The sequence below is a fragment of the Rhinopithecus bieti genome, unplaced genomic scaffold (genome assembly GCF_001698545.2).
Source record: "Rhinopithecus bieti isolate Rb0 unplaced genomic scaffold, ASM169854v2 scaffold_15136, whole genome shotgun sequence".
NCBI classification, from domain to species: domain Eukaryota; kingdom Metazoa; phylum Chordata; class Mammalia; order Primates; family Cercopithecidae; genus Rhinopithecus; species Rhinopithecus bieti.
Genome location: NW_016808217.1, coordinates 1,095,338 through 1,115,226, shown reverse-complemented (window position 1 = coordinate 1,115,226; position 19,889 = coordinate 1,095,338). Strand labels below are relative to the sequence as shown.

At 36.9% G+C, this 19,889-nt stretch overlaps 1 protein-coding gene across 3 annotated transcripts in view; it reads left to right on the top strand.

The window, feature by feature from the left end:
- The window catches only part of NSMCE2 (NSE2 SUMO ligase component of SMC5/6 complex), a 287,707-nt gene that overhangs the window by 61,279 nt on the left and 206,539 nt on the right, over positions 1 to 19,889 (top strand). For all 3 annotated transcript variants that reach the window (XM_017885936.1, XM_017885935.1, XM_017885934.1), the window contains exon 3: positions 4,343 to 4,449. In XM_017885936.1, coding sequence (XP_017741425.1) covers positions 4,343 to 4,449 — 107 coding nt within the window. The remainder of the gene's footprint in view (positions 1 to 4,342; positions 4,450 to 19,889) is intronic.

The window sequence follows — 19,889 nt, the reverse complement described above, 5'->3', positions numbered from 1 at the left end:
TGTTTAAATGCCTTTTTGTACAGGTGGGCAAGTGTACAGACTTGGCAGTTAGAAAGCCAGAGTGGGAGGCCTGGCGCTGCTGCTAACTTATCTCTGTGGCCTTGAGCAAGTTTCTTCAGTTTTCTCATTTGTAAAGTGGAAATAGAACTACCTAACTCTTATGTTGCCCTGAGATTTGATGTAAGTATGAAGTGCTGGCACATAATAGTGTTCCCTAATTGTTAGCTATAGCTATTATATATACATATATAATCATTGTCGTTACTTTCCGTGTTTTATCATCTGCACTAAACTTCCCTAATGCCAGACTTGCAGAAGTGTTGTACAGCAATGCTTTTCTCTCTGGAGTCATCATTCTCTGAATTTGAACATCGTTGTGTGATTGAACATGTTGAACACCCCAGTGCTGGTGCCATCTCTTTTCCTATGGAAAAGTCACAATGAAAATATAAAATAGGCAAGTGAAGTTGTATCACATGTCATCTTTTACTTTTTAATTCAGTTGAATCTCTTTGATAGGACAATTTATATTTTGGTGAAAGCTTAATTTTCAGATTTATGAAATATAATGGCCTTAGAAGAATATTGAAGGAAGAGTTGCTATAATTCTTTGTTGGATTCTAAGAACACTAAGGCATCTTTCTTGTCCTCAAATGGATTAAAATCTCTGGTGAAAGGAAATAAATGCAGATAAGAAAGGCAAGATTGATCATGGTCCCAAGATATCAAGAGTGTAGGTGTTAAGGCAAATTAGATGAAGGAGGAAATCCTTCTAGGCTGGTATAATTTAAAAGCAGGTAGGGCCTGAGCTCAGCCCTTGATGGATGTGTAGGATTTAATTTGATATATATTCTCAAAAAGGGCTTTCAGTGAAAGAGTGGGAGAATTTTGATGGTGGGAAGATATCCTGTGGAATCAAGTAGCAGGGAGCCTCTGCCTGATCAGTCCCTCCACAACCACCCCAACCCCCAGCAACTTTTTAGTTAGTAACTAACTCTGTGTTTCTGCGTTTATCCCTTGTTTCCTCCTCCAAAAGTCAAGAGGTTATTACTGCAATCGGGAAATAAAGGTTAACAAGAAGAACAAAAAAGAATTACAAAAATCATCTTAAAATTGCTGTGGCAGGTTGCTACTTGACATGGACGTTCTCATGACCTGTCTTCAGGATGCTCTTGTGGGAGTCTCTTCTAGTTCTCTTCGTAGGACTCTGGGCTCTCAGCCGCCTGCTACAGCTGACCAAGACCCTCTGACTACAGTTGTCTGACTGGACACTGCTTCCAGGTGTGCTGTGATCCTCAGTTCTTTTTAGAGTTACCTTCCTGATCTCTACTGGTGTTCACCGTTCCCTTTGTTGCTTGGGCTGCACCAGTCTTTACTAGTGTTCTTCAGCCGCTTGTCCCAACATTCTTGGGCCCTGGAGCCTGAGCTGAGGCTGCCTGCAAGCCAGTTAGACTCCAAAGATTCTTTCCTTAAGCTTCATGCCGTCAAAACTGACCCAAGCCTTGCCCATTTCCTCCTTTGCAGGAAGGTCTCTTTGGCTTTGAACCAGGTTACTCTGGCTCAGGTCTTACTAGCACATATGGGACCCTGTTAATGAGAACTATCACCTCATTTATTTCATTTTGCAGCTTTTCTATAGCATTTTGAATATCTTAGGTATATTCTGAATGCTTTTGAAAATTAACTTGTTTAATCCCAGAGGGAGATTGCTAACATTATATCTGTTTCCGCTGATTTACGCCCCTTACAGACTTTCATTTCTTATGCTTCAGACTTTTGCTCCCAACAGATACTTTAGTGAGTGTCTGTTTAGTCTGGGGTGCCTCTAATAATCAGAATTTTGGAAAAGCAGTTTATCCTGTTAGTCTTTGTTCAGGTTACCAGCTTTACCCACTTTTTTGACCAGTTCCAGTATCCGAATCTAATACTCATAAAATATACTGATCCATTAAGGAAAACAAAATGAAACAATACTTTCCTTTAACTAGATAAGGCTGGTGTGAAACCAGTAGTCTATTTTTCATTATTTTAAATTGAAAAAAATATAGGTTAACTAAAACCCCTAAGCAATGTACTGAAATGTAACTAAGTACAGTAAAATGCCTAAATAAATTACAAAACATCCATTACATTAGGTTGTAAATTGTTTAAAATTCACTTCTTTATCATGAAACAATATGACTTTAACAAACAGTTGCTGTATATATAGCAACATATATATGTTGCTACCAAGCAGTATGTCCATTTTGTTGACATTCAGAAATTTTCAGAACAACAAACTGTGACTGTAATAGTCTAACAGTTTTATTTGGAGTATGACCTGAGCCTTTTCTCATGTACCATTTTGTTAAACATATATTTAATTTGGGGAATGTAAATACAAAGTTTTCTTTATGTAAACATTACACCCTCCCCCCCACCCCCAAACTTACATTGAGATATATGTATATTCTGTGCTGCCTGGATAGTAAAAGCTGAAGGGTCTTCTACCAGAAGCGTGTTAACCCAGGAGACAGTCTATGAAATATGCTTATAAGTAACTATTGTAAAATTAAAGCGTATGTTTTAAAAGCCAAATGTGAATGGACTTTACGTTATTTCATGACTTTGGAATGATCTGTGGTATTATTCTTCAGAGTAGAAAAGAAAAACGACATTTGTCTGCACTAAGGTATTTGAATGGAGAGTCTTTGAATGGCGAGTCTTTGAGTAGGTTCATTCCCAAATGTGATTAAAGAAAGCTTTATTTTCTTTTCATTTAGTTATCTTAAATTCAAAGTTTTCAGTTGAAATTTTTAGGATCCTTTGTTAACTATCTTTTCCTAATCTATTAAATTATGTTTAGAGCTTGAAGAAACAATCTAAAAGCACTTTTAACAACATTACCTTGCTTTTCTAATTTGCTAGTCCCTTTTTATAGACTCCTGTTCCCTGAGGATATTTTAATTTTTTAAACATAGTAAACATAGTTGTTTCTTATTCTGACTAATATAGATAGTTACAATAACTGAAATATTTGTGGATCTGTTTCTGCTGACTGTTATTCTTAGTGGCTTGTTTTCTTGTGTGTTATAGGTATGTAAGGTTTTCTGTTTGTTTTGTATTTATTTTGTTTCAGCCTTTCTCCTGTGATCTGCTCATTCTTAAAAATTATATGTAGGGATTATTTGACATGTAGATTAAGAGTGTCTTCTCCAGATGATAGTTATATTTGCTTCTGCCAGACACCTGTGAGTACTATCTGCCAGAGACCACCTCCCACCAACGTCAGAGACTGGGGTCTCTGGGTCATTCTGGTTAGGGGAACCCAGCCTGCTACAATCCAGGAGGACTGCCTTACGGCCAGTTTTTCTGAAACAAGTTTGTTTTCTCTTCTCTTTTCCCTGTTCTGCTTCATGGCCAAGGCTAACCTCCCTTTGGTCCCAGGGAGCAGTGAGAGATTACTTTTGGTTCATCTTTATACAAAGAGTTGAGATCTTAGCTTACTGTGGGATAGTATGTGACTTTGGCATTCTGTTGCCCCACTTCTCATTTTTGTTTTATTCTAGATTTTGCCCTGGTTATTTCTTACTACCTGGTGAGTCTTTTTTTTAAGATTTTTTTTTTTGTTTTTCCTGCTGTATCTGATATCTTTGGTTGTTTTCTTTTTTCTTTCTTTCTTTCTTTTCTTTTTATCTTTTTCAGACGGAGTCTCGCTCTGTTGCCCAGGCTGGAGTGCAGTGGCATGATCTCAGCTCACTGCAACTTCCATCTCCTGGGTTCAAGCAATTTCCAGCTAATTTCTGTATTTTAATAGAGATGAGGTTTCACCATGTTGGCCAGGCTGGTCTTGAACTCCTGACCTCAAGTGATCTGCCTGCCGCGGTCTCCCAAAGTACCAGGATTACAGGCGTGAGCCACCGTGCCCGGCTGCTGTCTTTGGTTGTTTTCGTTAGGAAGTTTGGTCCAAGTAATCTAGCTCAGTGTTATTAAAAGTGAGAATCTTCCCTGTTTGACCTTTAACAATCCTTCACAGTTTATGCAGCAGATACAAGACTGAGCTGCTTAAAGGCTGGGAGAGGTATAGTGATTGATTTAAGACATATAAGTAAGGGCATAGCCTGGAACTCCTGAATACAAGTCTTTTCTTCTTTCCAGCCTACCACTGCCTTTGAGCTGTCTTCTACTGAGTGTATTCTTAGAATTTTGAATGAAGCACCATATGGTGAGGAGGTTTTTTAAAAGATGTAATAACTCCACAAAATTATTTAGACCATTGACTGATGTAGATTATATTGATGCAACATTTTCCAGATATGGCATTTTAAGTGGAAAATAATAATTGCAATTTTTTTTCTTTCAGCTGAAGTGAGTAGTGAATATAGTATGGACAAGGCAATGGTTGAATTTGCTACAATGGATCGGCAACTAAACCATTATGTAAAGGCTGTTCAATCTACAATAAATCATGTAAGTTTATGCTACTCCCTGGTTATATATTTGGTTACAACTCACTGACCAAGAAGCAGAAATACAAAATCAAAATTTTTCTCTAACCTTTAATGTTTCCTTATCCTTAGTGTAGCAGCTATTAAATTCCTCTAAATTTGGACATCTCATAAAATTGGAATACTAAGTATTTTCCTGGCTAGGCCACTTAGGTTGATTAGCATATTAAATCTATTTTAGATTGCTTGTGATTATTTGTCTCAAAATTTTAGTGTAAGCCTCCTTTGAATGTGAGTAGATTTTATAAAATGCTAAAATTGCATGCAACTTGTTTTTATTGTTCTATTTGCTTAAACATACAATTGAGACTAGGTTTAGTTACTCATTCTCTAACTTTAATATGCATCTGTTGCCGAATTCTTAGAATCAGATAATATGGAAGAGTTTTAGAGCAAGTTTAAAAATAAAGAAGATCGGTATTTTGGTTTTTCCAGAAGCCAAACTTACCTTTGTTGACTCCAGCTGTCACAGGAACAACACATAAGGCAGTTAAGGTGGGAACATAGCAACATCCTTTTCAGTAGTACTGTGTTGAGTAAGAAATGAGCAATACGATTGCAGTAATGTTTCTGAGAAGTCCTTTGTCCTCTGAGCAGTGGAAACTCCCTGTTGAACTGATTGTGTATACCTGTGTAATAGGGTGTCTTGTATTTCTGGTTTCATTATTTGCCTTTTCTTTTACAGCTATGGGAAAATTCCAAAAATCAATTATTTTACAAAATGGGTGACTACTCAGTAGAAAATACATTTTAAATAATGTTTAATACCTAAGCCAATGAAATGAGTATTATATAGTTATAGTAAGCTTTTTTTAATGGTTAGTATTTAACTATAGTATTTGACTAACTTTAAGAATATCACCTATATCCAAATAATAAACTCATTCAGCTTGTAAAATTTTGATGTTTCTGGCTATTGTGACTGTTAATCCTGGTCTTATGAATATTTCTTCCATAGGAAAATATGACAGTGCCGTCATGTTGACATCATATTTGAAACTGGATAGCACTTAGACTAGAGGCTTTCAATTTCAGCTGAACCCTAGAACCAGCCAGTTTCTGAACTCTCAGAGATTCTGATTTCATTAGTCTGGAGCAGGACTGGGCCACCAGTATTTTTTAGAAACTATTTTTTAGAAACTCACCCTTAAATGTACATTCAAGGGTGAAAACCACTGACTTAAAAGAACAAGGCTGACTTTATAGAAGTAAGTCTTGTGTTCACTCCCAAAGATTAGAGTTAGGCTTGTTATATGGGTCAGTCTTGCTTTGACCCTTACGTTCTGTGGCACTTACTTGATAAGCCTTTCTATCTTTAACTTTCATACTGTGCAAATGCAATAGCGCAGTGTGTATTACAGATAAGAAAACAAGATTTTGGAGTCAAAGAATTTTATGTTGATTTTTTTTCCCTATTAAACTCTAGGATTTGCAGATACTTACGGTATTTTTACATCAAGAATTGAACTCTTGGCTGGGCGTGGTAGCTCACGCCTGTAATCTCAGCATTTGGGGAGGCCAAGGCTGGCGGATCAACTGAGGTCAGGAGTTTGAGACCAGTCTGGCCAACATAGTGAAACCCCGTCTCTACTAAAATACAAAAATAAGCCAGGTGTAGTGGCATGCATCTGTAATCCAAGCTACTCAGGAGGCTGAGGCAGGAGAACCACTCGGACCCAGGAGGTGGAGGTTGCAGTGAGCCGAGATCACGCCAGTGCACTCCAGCCTGGGCAACAGAGCGAGACTCTATTAAAAAAAAAAAAAAAAAAAAAAAAAAAAGAACTTTCCCCTTCAGGACCACCCCAAGTCACTCATTTAAAAAAAAAAAAAGTGTAAAAAGTGTAAAATTTCTCACTCTTTCTCACATTCAGTAGTTAACAACATTTCCTTCGTCTTGAGATTTCATCTCATTACCCTCAAACAGGGAAGGTAGATTTTATCTCACTTTTCAGCCCTAACCTCACACTAGAATAGACTGGAACAACTTGGATTTAGTGATTCCGATGCTTATCAGGAAGGTTCCTGTTCTTTTATAGGAGGAAAAAATATATTTATTTTTCTTTTATGATACAAAGAAAGGTATGCTCTCTATGCAAGCTGGATACCAGACCAAGAATAATAAATATAATTTTATAAGGTTTCTAAGACTTGACATTATATGGGGATATAATGGGGATATGATCATTTTTAGGGAAATGTTTTACATCAGTTTATGTACTTGAAGCTAAGGGTACTGCTATCTTATTGCTTGTTTTGGTGAGGGATAAGAATGAACAGCAGCTTGGGAGGGGCCAGGATAATATACTTGTTTAGAAACAGCAGTGGTCTAGGGATCTGAAGCTTTTCCAGTCCTGGTTCTTCTACTTTCTAAGTTACGATCCCTGGTCAAGAAACCTAACCTCTTGAAACCTCATGTTCTTTGTAAAATTCCTGGCCTGTGTATTTCACAGAATGATTATGTGAATCAGATTAGATAATGTATATCAAAATGCTTTGGCATTCATCAAATTTGATGGGGCTGTAAGATAATATATTATTGCAAACTCATATTTCCAAACAGAACTCATTAGAGAGATGGAACAAAACCTTCTAAAAATCTAGTATTTTGTTTTGCTCACTTTATTTCAGGGTATTTTTTTGGCTTTGACCTGTCCTATTCTGGAATTCAAGAGTCACATAGGATTAAGTATAAGCTACTTAACTTATTGCACAAGGTATTCATGGCCTCTAAAATGAATGAGTTGTTTTAAATAAGATTATTTTTTTACAAGGCAAATAAAGGGAACCCATACAAGTCCCATTTAACCCACTGCTCTGTCATAGACTTTTGCAAACTGTGATACTTCCATTACTACAATATTTGCCTAGATTTGGATCTACCCTGTGGTCTTTCTGTTTATGAATTTTATATAGTCATAGAAAGTTGATTTAAAACTTTTTTAATCATTAAAGAGCATTTGAGTTTATTATTTAAATAGACATCTCTCTTCTACTCTCATCTTCTCAGAATTCTAAAGATTATGCTCCTTTTGAAAAGTTGTGGAAGTTTACTTTGGAACCTCAGAGGTATGGGTCAACTTACCAACAATCCCTGGGAAGTCCCTTTGGCAATTAGCAGAAGTTCTCAGGTTGCCTTCCATTGTCTCTCAAGAAAATAGGGCTACTGTAGTCCATAGTGCCCAAAGATTTTGTTTGGAATTGGCATCTATTTTAGTGCTCTGAAACTTTAAAAAAAAAAACAAAAAAACAAGGACTTCATTCCAGCTAGTTTGTTGAGAGAATATTATGCGGTGAATACTAAAAAAATTCTCAGAAGTCTCTAAGTCATTTATAAAAACTTTCAGGTTAAATGGGTTTTATACCTGTCACAACTCTTTAAAAACTTCATTTAGATCCTCGGAGAGTTCTATATGAACTTTTTTGATGTTTTCAGTCATAAGACCAACATGTCATCTAAGTGTTTTTAGAGCTGTAAGACAGTACATAGATACATACTTTTTTTTAATCACTATTACTGCCACGGAAAAAAACTTTTCTCAGTTTCATATTGAGAACAGAATGATGTTCTGAACACTAGACTTCTGTTGACCTAATGTTTCCTCCCTTGCTTTCTACACTTTCATTGAGTACATTGAAGAGACACTATTGGCTGACTTTTTGTTTTTCAGTTTTCATAAATAAATGAATAAATTTATGAACATTTGAATAAATATTCAAATAAATGCTTGAATAAATATTTACTGAACAGCCCTGTGCCAGGCACTTCTAGTTGCAAGAAATACAAAGTCAATCAGCAAAGTCCAGATGACCTTCACCTCAGGATACACGAAGTCCAGAACAGAAGACAAACATTTTACAAATGTTATTTAATTACTGTTGTGGTGTGTGCTACAAATTAAAAATAAAGCATTCAGGGAGAGTTAATAACCCAAGGGCAATAATGTCTTCAAGGCAGGGAAAAATTGGGAGACTCCTTCTGGAGGAAATGATATTTAACATTCAAGGCAAGTGAGTCTCAACATGGGAAATATGATATATTCTGTGTGACTTTTGCATGAAATGGAAGGATCTTATTTCTGATTGTCTTGATGTCAGCTTCAGAGTGCCTTAATCAATCCAAAGACTTATTGTGAAAATGAGACCAGAGAAGGCCTACCTTTATATATAGAAAGTTAATGTTAATAGAATAGTTGAGTAACCTATCTAAGGTTGGTCAGTGATTCATTTATTAATAGATTTTTGAGTGCCTACTATGTACCTATTATGCTTAGGAATGCAAGTCATGGCAGTAGTTGATTTAAGAATTATTTTATTATCAGTATCCTACTTCTTAAACAGGGGTTACCTCTCTTGAAATGAGACTTTTTATTGAGTATTGAATAAACCCAGTGATAGTACTGTGTGTTTCTGATTATATGTTTATGATTGTTTTAAACTAAACCTATAGTTCCAAACTGTGGGCTTCAAATTGCTCAGGGTAGGTTTGGAGAGTGAACACCAGTTTAGTTCAGGGAATCTTCACATCCATTTTTAGGTATGTACTTTTTCAAATAAGAGGTGACAAATCCAACCACTATCATGGGGGTAGTCCTTGCAATGTTTTTCTAACCTTAATTCTCACAGGGAAAATGATGGGAATGTAGCTAAATGAGAATGGCCCAACAAGTTCAGAGATTAGTGTCATATATATTTAGCAATTGATGATAAAATATACATCCTCTCAGCTAGGTGTGGTGGTGCATGCCTGTAGTTCCAGCTACTAAAGGGAACTGAAGTGGGAGGCTGAAGTGGGAGGATCGCTTGAGCCCAGGAGTTCAAGATCAGCCTGGACAACATAGTAAGACTCCATCTCTTTAAAAAAAAAAAAAATGTTTTTGGTGACCAATATAGTCTCAGAGTTTAGCAAAAGTAACTAAAGCTTGAGAGTCACATTATACTTCAGCATTTATTGTTTTATTATGATCCTTAGTTGTATAGGTTTACTTTAAGACATTTTATCTCTTAAAAGAATTTTCAAAAAGATAAAAAAAAGAATTTTCAGATTTTACCAGGATATTGTTCTTTTGGTATGTGCTGCTTCTGGATGTTAATTTATTGAAAAATCCAAGTATGTCTTCACTTTCCTCTAATACCCTCTTTTGTGCTACTTGTGTCTTATAAATTGTATAAGATTTTAAAGCATTTATGTTGGATTACAGCCACATATTTTTTTTTTTATTTTTTAAGTCGGTATTTTATAACAATTCCTACTAGAAGCCTGGTGAGGGAGAATATTTTTCTTCTTAACTGGAGCAAGTAGGTGCTAGGTTGGTCCATTTGTATGGTTTTTTATAAATCGGTTTCATAGATATGCCCTATGTAGTGTGGTTTTTCACTTGATATGCTAACCAGAACATTTTATATGCCTTTTAAAACTAATGTGTTGAGAGTTAGAAGAGAAGAAATGTACTTGATGTATGCTGTTGAAACCAAAGCAGTCTTAGATACAATAAAGGAACAAGGTGGGTCAAAGGTATAGTTTATCTCAACTCTGTCATTATGCAACAGTTTTGACTGTTTTTGACATAGCACTTCCCTGTGCCTCCTTGCTGTTCACCCTTCATCACCTGATAAGTTTTACCTTTTTCTTACTGTGCAGTTACCTTAATATCCACTACTTTAACATGAAATCCTATAGAGTATCTTGCAAGTTGGAAGTTACCATTTTAGTTAAACCAAATTTGGGAAGAATTTCTCCCTTAGAAAGCTAATAATTTATTTTCTAGTACCTGAAAGCAGTTCTAAGTCACAGGATGTAACCTATTATATATGACCACTTACTGACTGAATATAAGAATACACCCCACTCTATTAGGCATTGTGAATCATTGACAAAAGAAGAGGGAGGGGGAATTCGTTCGGTGGCTATAAAATTTGAGGACAGAAGATTCCTGAGCATGAGATAAATTACTGTTGTCAGCAGAGTAGCAAGAAGGTAGGAGGTGACAGGGGAGTGAAATTAGTGAAAAGCTCTTCGAGCCAGAGGGGAAAGTACTGGGAGACTCACCTCTTCTCTACTGCCTGCATCTGGCATTCTACAGTGATAAACAACTCTTAACATGTTTCTTATCAAAAGTTTTCAAGTGAGTTATATATGAGCCTTTTCATCTATAGGAACATTGCTCAGGTGTGGAAATTAACCAGAGAAAGAAAGTTGACTTTAGGTATTTGCTCTTCAGACACTTGGAATGTGTCTATTTCTGTGATTACTGGTAATTAACTTCTGTTTCAGTGGTTTAGAACTCCCTGTACAGTTATTCTCAAATTAAGGTTGTGTTCGGTAACATTTTGCCTAATAAGCAGAGATAGAGACAATTACTTCTGAATGTAGTATTCCACTAATTGAATTACCTCTAAGAAATAATCTAGATATAAAATTTCTTAGGTTTCAAAGTAACATAACTGCTAACAGGTGAAAATATGTTATATTGAGACTGATTTTCACGGTTACTTTATAGAAATCCGTTGTAGTGTTTTGGAGTTATTAAATATTGGGTTTTAATCAGAATTATGAAGCAATTACACTTTACTGGGCCTTAATGTGCCTCTAGTGCAGCATTTTCAAGAGTTTGCTTCATAATACTAATTAATCAGGATGTGAATAAGTATAATAGGAGAATAGGATTTTGTGGTCAAATAAGTTTGGGGAATGCTTGATTAAAAGAATTTCCTTAAAGACTCCAAAGCCTTTAATGTGCTTTTATGCAACGTGATTCTCCAAAGGAAGAGGATATTCAGAAATTTTGTAAACTTAGTTAACTAGAAAATCTTTCTGGAGGAGGGACTGATACTCTTCAGAATCCACTTTGGGAAGTGCTGTTGTAGTTTCAACCCCCTAATTTTACAAAGGAGGCTATGAGATAGGTCCAGCACTTCGTGGCAGAGTTTTTGTGGCATCCAGAAAACTGGGAAGTATGTCAAACTCCCTTTGGAAATGAGCCTTAAAGATGTTTCCATGCTGAAGGTCAGGAAAAGGCCAGGCCCTTTCACCATTTCATTACTCCAGCAGTGAGGAAGGGACAGTTTTTAAAAACATGCAGTGATTGCTTAGTCTGTGTTTGAAGCAAAGACCCCTCTGTGCAGTGATGATATGAGAGAGAGGAGAGAAGGAAATGTTTGAGAGGAAAAGAAGAGAGGGGCTTACAGAAGAGGCAGGAGACACACAGGAACAGCAGAAGGGGCAGGGAAGACATATGGATCTTTGAAGGGCCAGGCTCACCACAGCACTCCAGGTAGGCACTGAGGCGCCCAGTGTGGTTATTAAACACCTTAGCCTCAGTGGCACCAGGTCATTCTAGCAGCTAATTATTTGAATTACCCAAATGAGATGAATGTTCCTTAACACAGCAAACTCCTGATTATTTCTGACATTGTACATAGTCCACATACAGCATTAAACCCTTATTTTAGATGTTAATTTACCTTCCTTCTAACCTTACACTTTTCATGTAATTAATAAGTATTAAAAATCTTGAGGTTTAGGCCTTTCCCCACTAATTGGCAGTGGTGCTGAATGGGCTAACTGCTAACTGCAGAAAAGAGATGGGGAAATAGACTGAACTGGGGAATGGATCAGTAAATGTTAAAATTCAGTGTAAAATGAATGCATTTTTCAGCATAGAGTTGAAAGCACAGTAGTCACTGGTTGTCTACAGTTTCACTTTCCACTGTTTCAGTTATCTGTGGCCACCTATGATCCAAAATATTAAATGGAAAATTACAAAATAAACAATTCAAATAAGTAAATTAAATAGCACCTTGTTCTGAGTACTGTGATGAAACCTTGTGCCTTGCTGCTCTGTCCTGTCATTACAAGAGGAGGGATGAGTACAGTATAGTAAGACATGTTGAGAGCAAGAAAGATTATATTCACATAACTTATTACAGTATACTGTTATAATTGTTCCATTTTTCTATTATTGTTAATCTCTTGGCTGTGCGTAATTTATAAATTAAACTTTATTGTAGATATGTATGTATAGGATAAAACAGTCATACAGTAATGAACCACATAACAATATTTCAGTTAACGAGGAGGCCATACATATATGATGGTGGTGCTATAATATTATATCATATTTTTACTGTACCTTTTCTGTGTTTACGTATGTTTAGATACATAAATAGTTGTCCTGTTACAGTTGCCTACAGTATTCAGTATACTAACATGCTGTACAGGTTTGTAGCCTAGGATTAATAGGCTTATGATAGAGCCCAGGTGTGTAGTAGGCTATTCCATCTAGGTTTGTGTAAATACACTCCGTGATGTTCCACAGCACTGCCCTATTTCTCAGAAAGTATCCCCATCGTTAAGCAGTGCATTAGGGTGGACTACTGGAGTTGCTTATTAGTCTCTAACTGTTCAGTTGGTGGATCACCTGAGGTCAGGAGTTCGAGACCAGCCCGGCCAACATGGTGAAACCCCGTCTCTACTAAAAATACAAAAATCAGCTGGGTGTGGTGGCGTGTGCCTGTAGTCCCAGATACATGAGAGGCTGAGGCAGGAGAATTGCTTGAACCCAGGAGGCAGAGTTGCAGTGAGCCATGATCATACCACTGCACTCCAGTCTGGGTGACAGAGTGAGACTCTGTCTCAAAAAAAAAAAAAACATTGTTCAGTTGGTGCCAATAGTATGTTTAGTCCAATAAAGATACAAAAGCCTCTTGACACAGGTACACAAATAGCTACTAAAAAAAAATTTAACAGTGAAATAGTTTGACAGAGACAATGAAAACGTGCACAGGAAATTCAGAGTAAGGGAAAAGAGTCTTTGCTTAAATTCTGGCTTTCGTGCCCTCTAACTCTGAGCCTCAGTTTCTTCTTAAAATCGGGTTGATAATTTAGGTCATAGAGTTCTAGTAAGGATGAAAGTGATAGCATGAAAGCACCTAAAATGGTTCCATCACACTAATTTATAAGATTGCCTAGAACGTTCTGTAAAGGAGAACTCATTTCCCTGGACCAAATTCAAATACTATCTGAAAGGGAATTTTGAGTTCAAGTTTGACGGGTACAGTGAGCAGCAGGAAACCATCGGGAAAGGCTAGAGATGATGTTCCAAGAGAGGCTTAAGGAAGGGCCTCTCTCCTTTTTGGAAAGGAGTTCTCTGATAGTTGGGGGTGGCTTGGGGTATGGAACTTAGTGCTCATAGTGTTGTGACCAGAAAGGATTGTTCAGAATCAGGGGAAATGGGCCAATGCAGAGGCCAGTGAACAACGTGACATTTGGCCAGCTGGATTTGAACTTCCCTGATAGTCGCCCTCCCTATGTCTATAACAGTGAAAAAGATACCGCACCCTTTAATATGTGATCATTAATAGCGATGAGGGAGTCATTCTAGAGATAAGAACCAGACAGCAAAGTAAGCATTCACAGTTTTTAATTCAGGAATAACTTTTAGTGTTTTCTTAGACATTTTACTTAAATGAAGACTGAGGAAATTAAGCCCTAAAATGTATTTCTCTCTGTGCACAAGTACACAATCATGCTGTTTATTAGACCTATCTTGCTTACATCTTGAAGTATTTTTTATGTACTTTATTAGTAACACTCATTTGAAAAAGTAATTAGGAGAGAAAAATGTGTTAGATTTATGCCTCTGATGTATCATATGCAGGTTGTCAGCTCTGGTTCAAGTGTGTAATCTCTACATTGTTGACAAGTAAGAGAGCGAGAAGCATAAAAATGGAGAGCATGTGAATGGATTTTATTTTTTCAAGTCTGTGTGTGAGTTTGCAACTGTGTCTGTACATTGTTGAGGAGAGAAGGAGAAGCATAAAAATGGAGAGCATGTTGAATGGATTTTATTTTTTCAAGTCCCTGTGTGAGTTTGCAACTGTGCTGGTAAGGAAAAGTTCTTTCATTGTGCAGTGGAGCCAGTGCCCAGTGAACTGTCCTTGGGAGAATGGAGAGGATTTCTTTCCATTGTTTCTGTCTTACAGCATAAAGTTTCTGGTAATGGTGGCACTTTCCTTCTTTTGTGTTGTGACCAGTGTGATATTTAAACCACTAAAGCTTTAGGAATTTTATTTTTTTCCGGACTTCCTTTTTTAAAAAAATATCTAATAATATAGCATTCTTTAGTGAAAATCATTATGTTTATTTATCATGGGTTAGAGTAATGCAGTCAGTTATTATGAATAGTTTTAAATTTGATGATCTCTTTTATCCTTTATTTAATCTTCAAATAATCATTTAATCATCTTCTCGTGGAAGCTGATATTCAGAAAGATCAAGTCAGTATTACTTAAAATTGGAAACAGTAAAGGCCGAGCGTGGTGGCTCACACTTGTAATTCCAGCACTTTGGGAGGCTGAGGCGATTGGATCATCTGAGGTCAGGAGTTCGAGACCAACCTGGCCAACATGGTGAAACCCCACCTCTACTAAAATACAAAAATTAGCCAGGTGTGGTTGTACATGCCTGTAATCCCAGCTACTCGGGAGGCTGAGACATGAGAATCGCTTGAACCCAGGAGGCAGGGGTTGCAGTGAGCCGAGACTGCACCACTGCACTCCAGCTTGGGTGACAGAGTGAGACTCTGTCTCAAAAAAAAAAAAATTGGAAACAGTAACCAGAAAAGTAGAATATGATTGCACCACACGATTGATTTCCAGACATTCTGACTTGCTTGCTTTTTGCCTTCCCGTTGGCTGATACCTGCAAGGTCTCGCATGCTTTTCTGCCTGCCTTCCAGTTGCCTCGGCTGTTTGTGGTTCTTGGAGTGCCGTTGGTACCACGAAGCAAGTCCTCTCTACCCATCAGGTCACTCTCTGTCACCCTGAGGTTTATTTTAGCCCCCTATATGAAACAGAAGCCCACGTGAAATACTAAATAGGAGCTTTAAGTGGAATAAATTTTGGGTGTGCTCAAATAATTCTTCTCTTGCAGAATCAGAAATTGAATTTGACACATGAAGTATAGTTAGGCCATGTTTTGAAAAGCTGCAGCAATACTTCTCGGAAAGTTGGTTAAAAAAAATTTAATTGTTTAAAATAAAAATTAAAAGCTTCAGCAAAAACATCATATGCTCAATTTTCTCTTGGAAGAAATTCTTGTTACTGCTTAAAGGACCTATAAATAATGTAGGTGAAACTGAACATGTTATACTACATGTTTTATAATAGTAATGGAACTGCTCTCAGAATATAGAATTAAACTGTTTTGGCTTTATAGTGTAAAGTGTCATATATGGTCCTGTTACAATGGTAAACTGTCTAGTGTTAGAGTTAAATTTAATTAATGAGTTTTTTTTTCTATGCCTGCCCACTGAATAGCTGTGTGGCCATAAGCAATGTTCATAGACTCTGTGCACGCTTGCAAAATCAGCTTAGTAATAATATCTGCCCTTCATATCTTAAAGTGATTTCTTGATTAAAAAAATGAGATAACATTATGTGAAAGTACTTGGGAGGTAAGATTGCATATAAGGGCAAGGTCTTACTGTTCTGTCCTGTTAACTTTTAACTTCTTTCTCTTACCACAAAAACACCTACCACAGGCTGATTTAAATTGGTGAACTCTTTCCTCTAAACCACCTAAACTTGGAATAAATGGTGATAAACATTCCTTGTATTTATTTTCCCAACTCACAGCTTAAACTGGAAGGGAGAAGTGTATAAGATTCACATTTACCTTTTGACTTTAGCCATCTTTTTCATAAAGGTTTATTCCTGCCTACCATCCCGCCCCCTCAGAATTTTGCATAAATTTCATGTAACAGTTCAACAAGTAACTGGTGTAGACTGGGCCTGCTTTGTCACTGAGTCACTTTATTATGAAACACTTAAAGTTGAACATCTGTCTATAACAATGAGGAAATAACGTTAAACAGTTTATACTTTCTAAGGCTAGGCTTAGTGGCTCACGCTTGTAATTCCAACACTTTGGGAGGCCGAGTGGGGAGGATCGCTTGAGCCCAGGAGGTTGAGACCAGCCTGGGCAACATGGAAAAACCCTGACTCTACAAAAAAAATTAAAAAATAAAAGTAAATAATTTAAAAATTTATACTTTCTGATCTGATGGTTTTCATGACTAACTCATCAGACAGCAATGAAAAGTGAAATTAATAAAAATTCACAAAGCCGGATATAATTAGTTAAAAATAAAGTCCGAATGAGCCATAATCACCTTTACTTCCCTCTTCCCATTTTGTAAGCAGTTGGTATTTGATTGATAAGCATTTCCAGCTGAGAAATAATCTTCTAATCCATGTTCTTCTAGCAGGCTGTGACCTTGGGCAAGTCACGTAACTTCTGTATGTCAGCTTCCTCATTTCTAAAATGGGGTAATAATAGTACTTGTCCTACATACCTCATTGGGCAATTGTAGATAAAACGAGATTGTAGATAAGGAATGTTTTCACCACCTTACTGCCCCACAAAAGTGAAAGGTGGTTATATAGTTACCACATACAGACCCCATCTGGCGACCCATATCTGAATGCCCACAAGGCTGAAGAGGGAAAGAAACTTTCTGATTCTACCAACAAGGATGGGAAGGGAGTCCCTGTTAGCTCTTGGAGGAGGAAAGATACATTCCCAGTGTTCAGATCTCTGAATCAAATTCTGGAACACAGTTTCCCACAGAAATGACAGTCAGTGGCTGTGTTTCCAGGCTAGCCAATAAAAAAGGAAAAAAGAGATTTAACCATAAATAGTTCATTGTAACAGCTTTATAGAAATTGTATCTAATTTCTATAAAGCTGTTAACAAAGCCCACTTGTAGTGTGAATATTAGCTTGGTGTTTGTTTCAAGTATGTTGGAGGCCTTAGCCCAGGTCTGGATAAGATAGTGAATCCACCTCTCTTCTAGCTTCCCCACTTATTTAATATTTGCACAGGGCTTCCTTAAGCCAGATTTGTAAATATCATCAGTTCATACTCCAGTCTCCTGGCCCTTTGACTGAAATTCTGAAACCAACATTCTTTCCGCAGTGAAAGGGTGAGAAGCCCTTTTAGGTCCCCCATCCCTTTAATGAGCACAGTGACCTTACAAAGCTAGGAAGGGGAGCTGTTGTTGACTCTGAGCTTCAAGAAGGTTAAGGGACTTGCTCAGATCACTTGGTTAGTCTCAAGAGGTGAGACTCGAACCTCAGTGTTTTGACATGTAATTCAAGGCTGTTTTCATGACAGTTCTGTTTCAAGATGGGTGCTATTCATTGAATTCACTTTGAGTTGTAGCTTTCAGTTGAGAGTAAGAATGTTTTTAGGGAGTCTTGGTTATAAAGTATATTTATGATTTTGTACATTTCTTATTGTAAATTTTCCAAAGGTAAAGTTTTGGGAAATTTAGTCCAAACAAAAAGTGACTCCTCACACTGATGTGGCATGTGTTAGAGAGGGATTCTGTTAGAATTAAAGAACTATCTGAAGCAAAGAATATTGTTATATGTTACAGTTATATTAAAAAGAAGAAAAACTTCTGAAAAGCCAGTAGTATTCACCCCTTTAAAACTTTCTGTTTGTGTTATATTTTTAAAGTGATAGTGCTATGAATATGAAGGAATTTTAGGAATTTAAAGTAAAATAAAAATGAAATAAACTTTTTTCTAGCTTTAATGATATGGTTTATGTTTATATTTATTAAAATATTCAGTTCTTGCCATAATAATAGCAAGCCTTGCTAACTTGTCTCCAGTGCTTGTTATGAGCCAGGCGGTATTCAGTTATCTCCGGTTGAATAATTGTCTTCTTCTTGCCGGGTTAGCTTGCAGATTTTTTCATGATCAATTCTTAGAAACAGTGAGGGATAAGCCTCTATGATAGAAGACAGTGATAAGGTCCGTATGTGGCATTATATGGGACATGTAAAAATGTTTCACTGAATAGTGAAAAGGATACTGCAATTGGAGTCAGAAGACCAAACCTCCTCCTTGTTTCTCCCTGGCCTAACAGTGTGACACTGGGTTAGTGAATTGTCTTCATAAACCTTCAATTTCGTTATCTGTAAAAAGAGAACAGTGATACCTCATAGGAATGTGGCAAGGATTAAATGAGATAATGTAGGTAAGGTGCTTAAATGATGCCTTCAAAAGATGAAGCCTCACGTAGCAGGCATTGAGAAAATGTTAATTGCCTCTTTTCATCTTCATGCACAAGGTAGTTGTGAAATTAAATTGGCAAACAGAATATGAAAACTGGTTTAAAAACGTTTAAATGTCATTCTAATGTAAGATGGTATTTTCCAATAAGTGCTGCCTTCTTCAGCACTTTCAGAGTAAAATATATAGGAGAATTAAGGAAACTGGATTAAAACTAGAAAATCTGGATTTTACTGGGTGGCCATCACATCTGGAAACAGTGGTTTAATGATATTATCTTACAGTGCAATATGGAATAGTATTATCTATTTGCAGACTTGGTGGCCATACTGTAGTCTCAGTTCCATCAGCTATTGTTTGGCTTGGAGAAGTAATTTAATCTCTAATCAATGAGAATCAAAATTATATACATTATTTTCAGAAGTACTCTGTATGTTAGGCAGCATCTAAGTGTGGTTTTTATTTTGTTTATTGTTCTGATTTTTCTATCATATAGCAGTTTTTTGATTAGGCTTGTGATAGAATTCATTTTCATTTAGTCAGAAAATCTTTCTAAATGGAGGAGAATTAGAAGGCAAAAGGCAGTTTGATAGGTGTGCTAGTGGGAAGTAACTTCAAATATCAGGAAGCCATATTAGTTACAGTGAAGGCAGTGCCAGAGATTTTGATAGGCTGCAAGATGGGAGTGAACAGAGCAGGTAAAGGATAAAGAGCATTAATAAACTGGAGTATTAAAAATTTCATAATCTTTATTGTGTTGGGTGAGATGTGATAACAGGGAAAAGCTTCAGCCTCATATCCTTGGATTGCCCTCATTCTGGACTGTAGACATGTGGTACAGTGTAAAGACAAGGGATTTGAAATCAGACTTACCATTTATTAGAAAACTCATGGCACTTTGGAAGTTAATTCATGGATTTGAAAAAATGTTATGATCTCAAAATAGATGTTTTTGCTTATCTTTTCAGTTACTATAGTCATACTAAATAGGTTTTGTTGTTGTTTTGTTTTGAGACAGAGTCTCGCTCTGTCACCAGGCTGGAGTGCAGTGGCACGATCTCAGCTTACTGCAACCTCTGCCTCCTGGGTTCAAGAGATTCTCGTGCCTCAGCCTCCCAAGTAGCTGGGATTTCAGGTGCATACCACCACACCTGGCTAATTTTTGTATTTTTAGTAGAGATGGGGATTCATCATGTTGACCAGGCTGGCCTCAAACTCCTGACCTCAAGCAGTCTCGCTGCTTAGGCCTCCCAAAGTGCTGGGACTACAGGTGTGAGCCACCGCACCTGGCCTCAAATAGATTTTTTTTTTTTTTTTTTT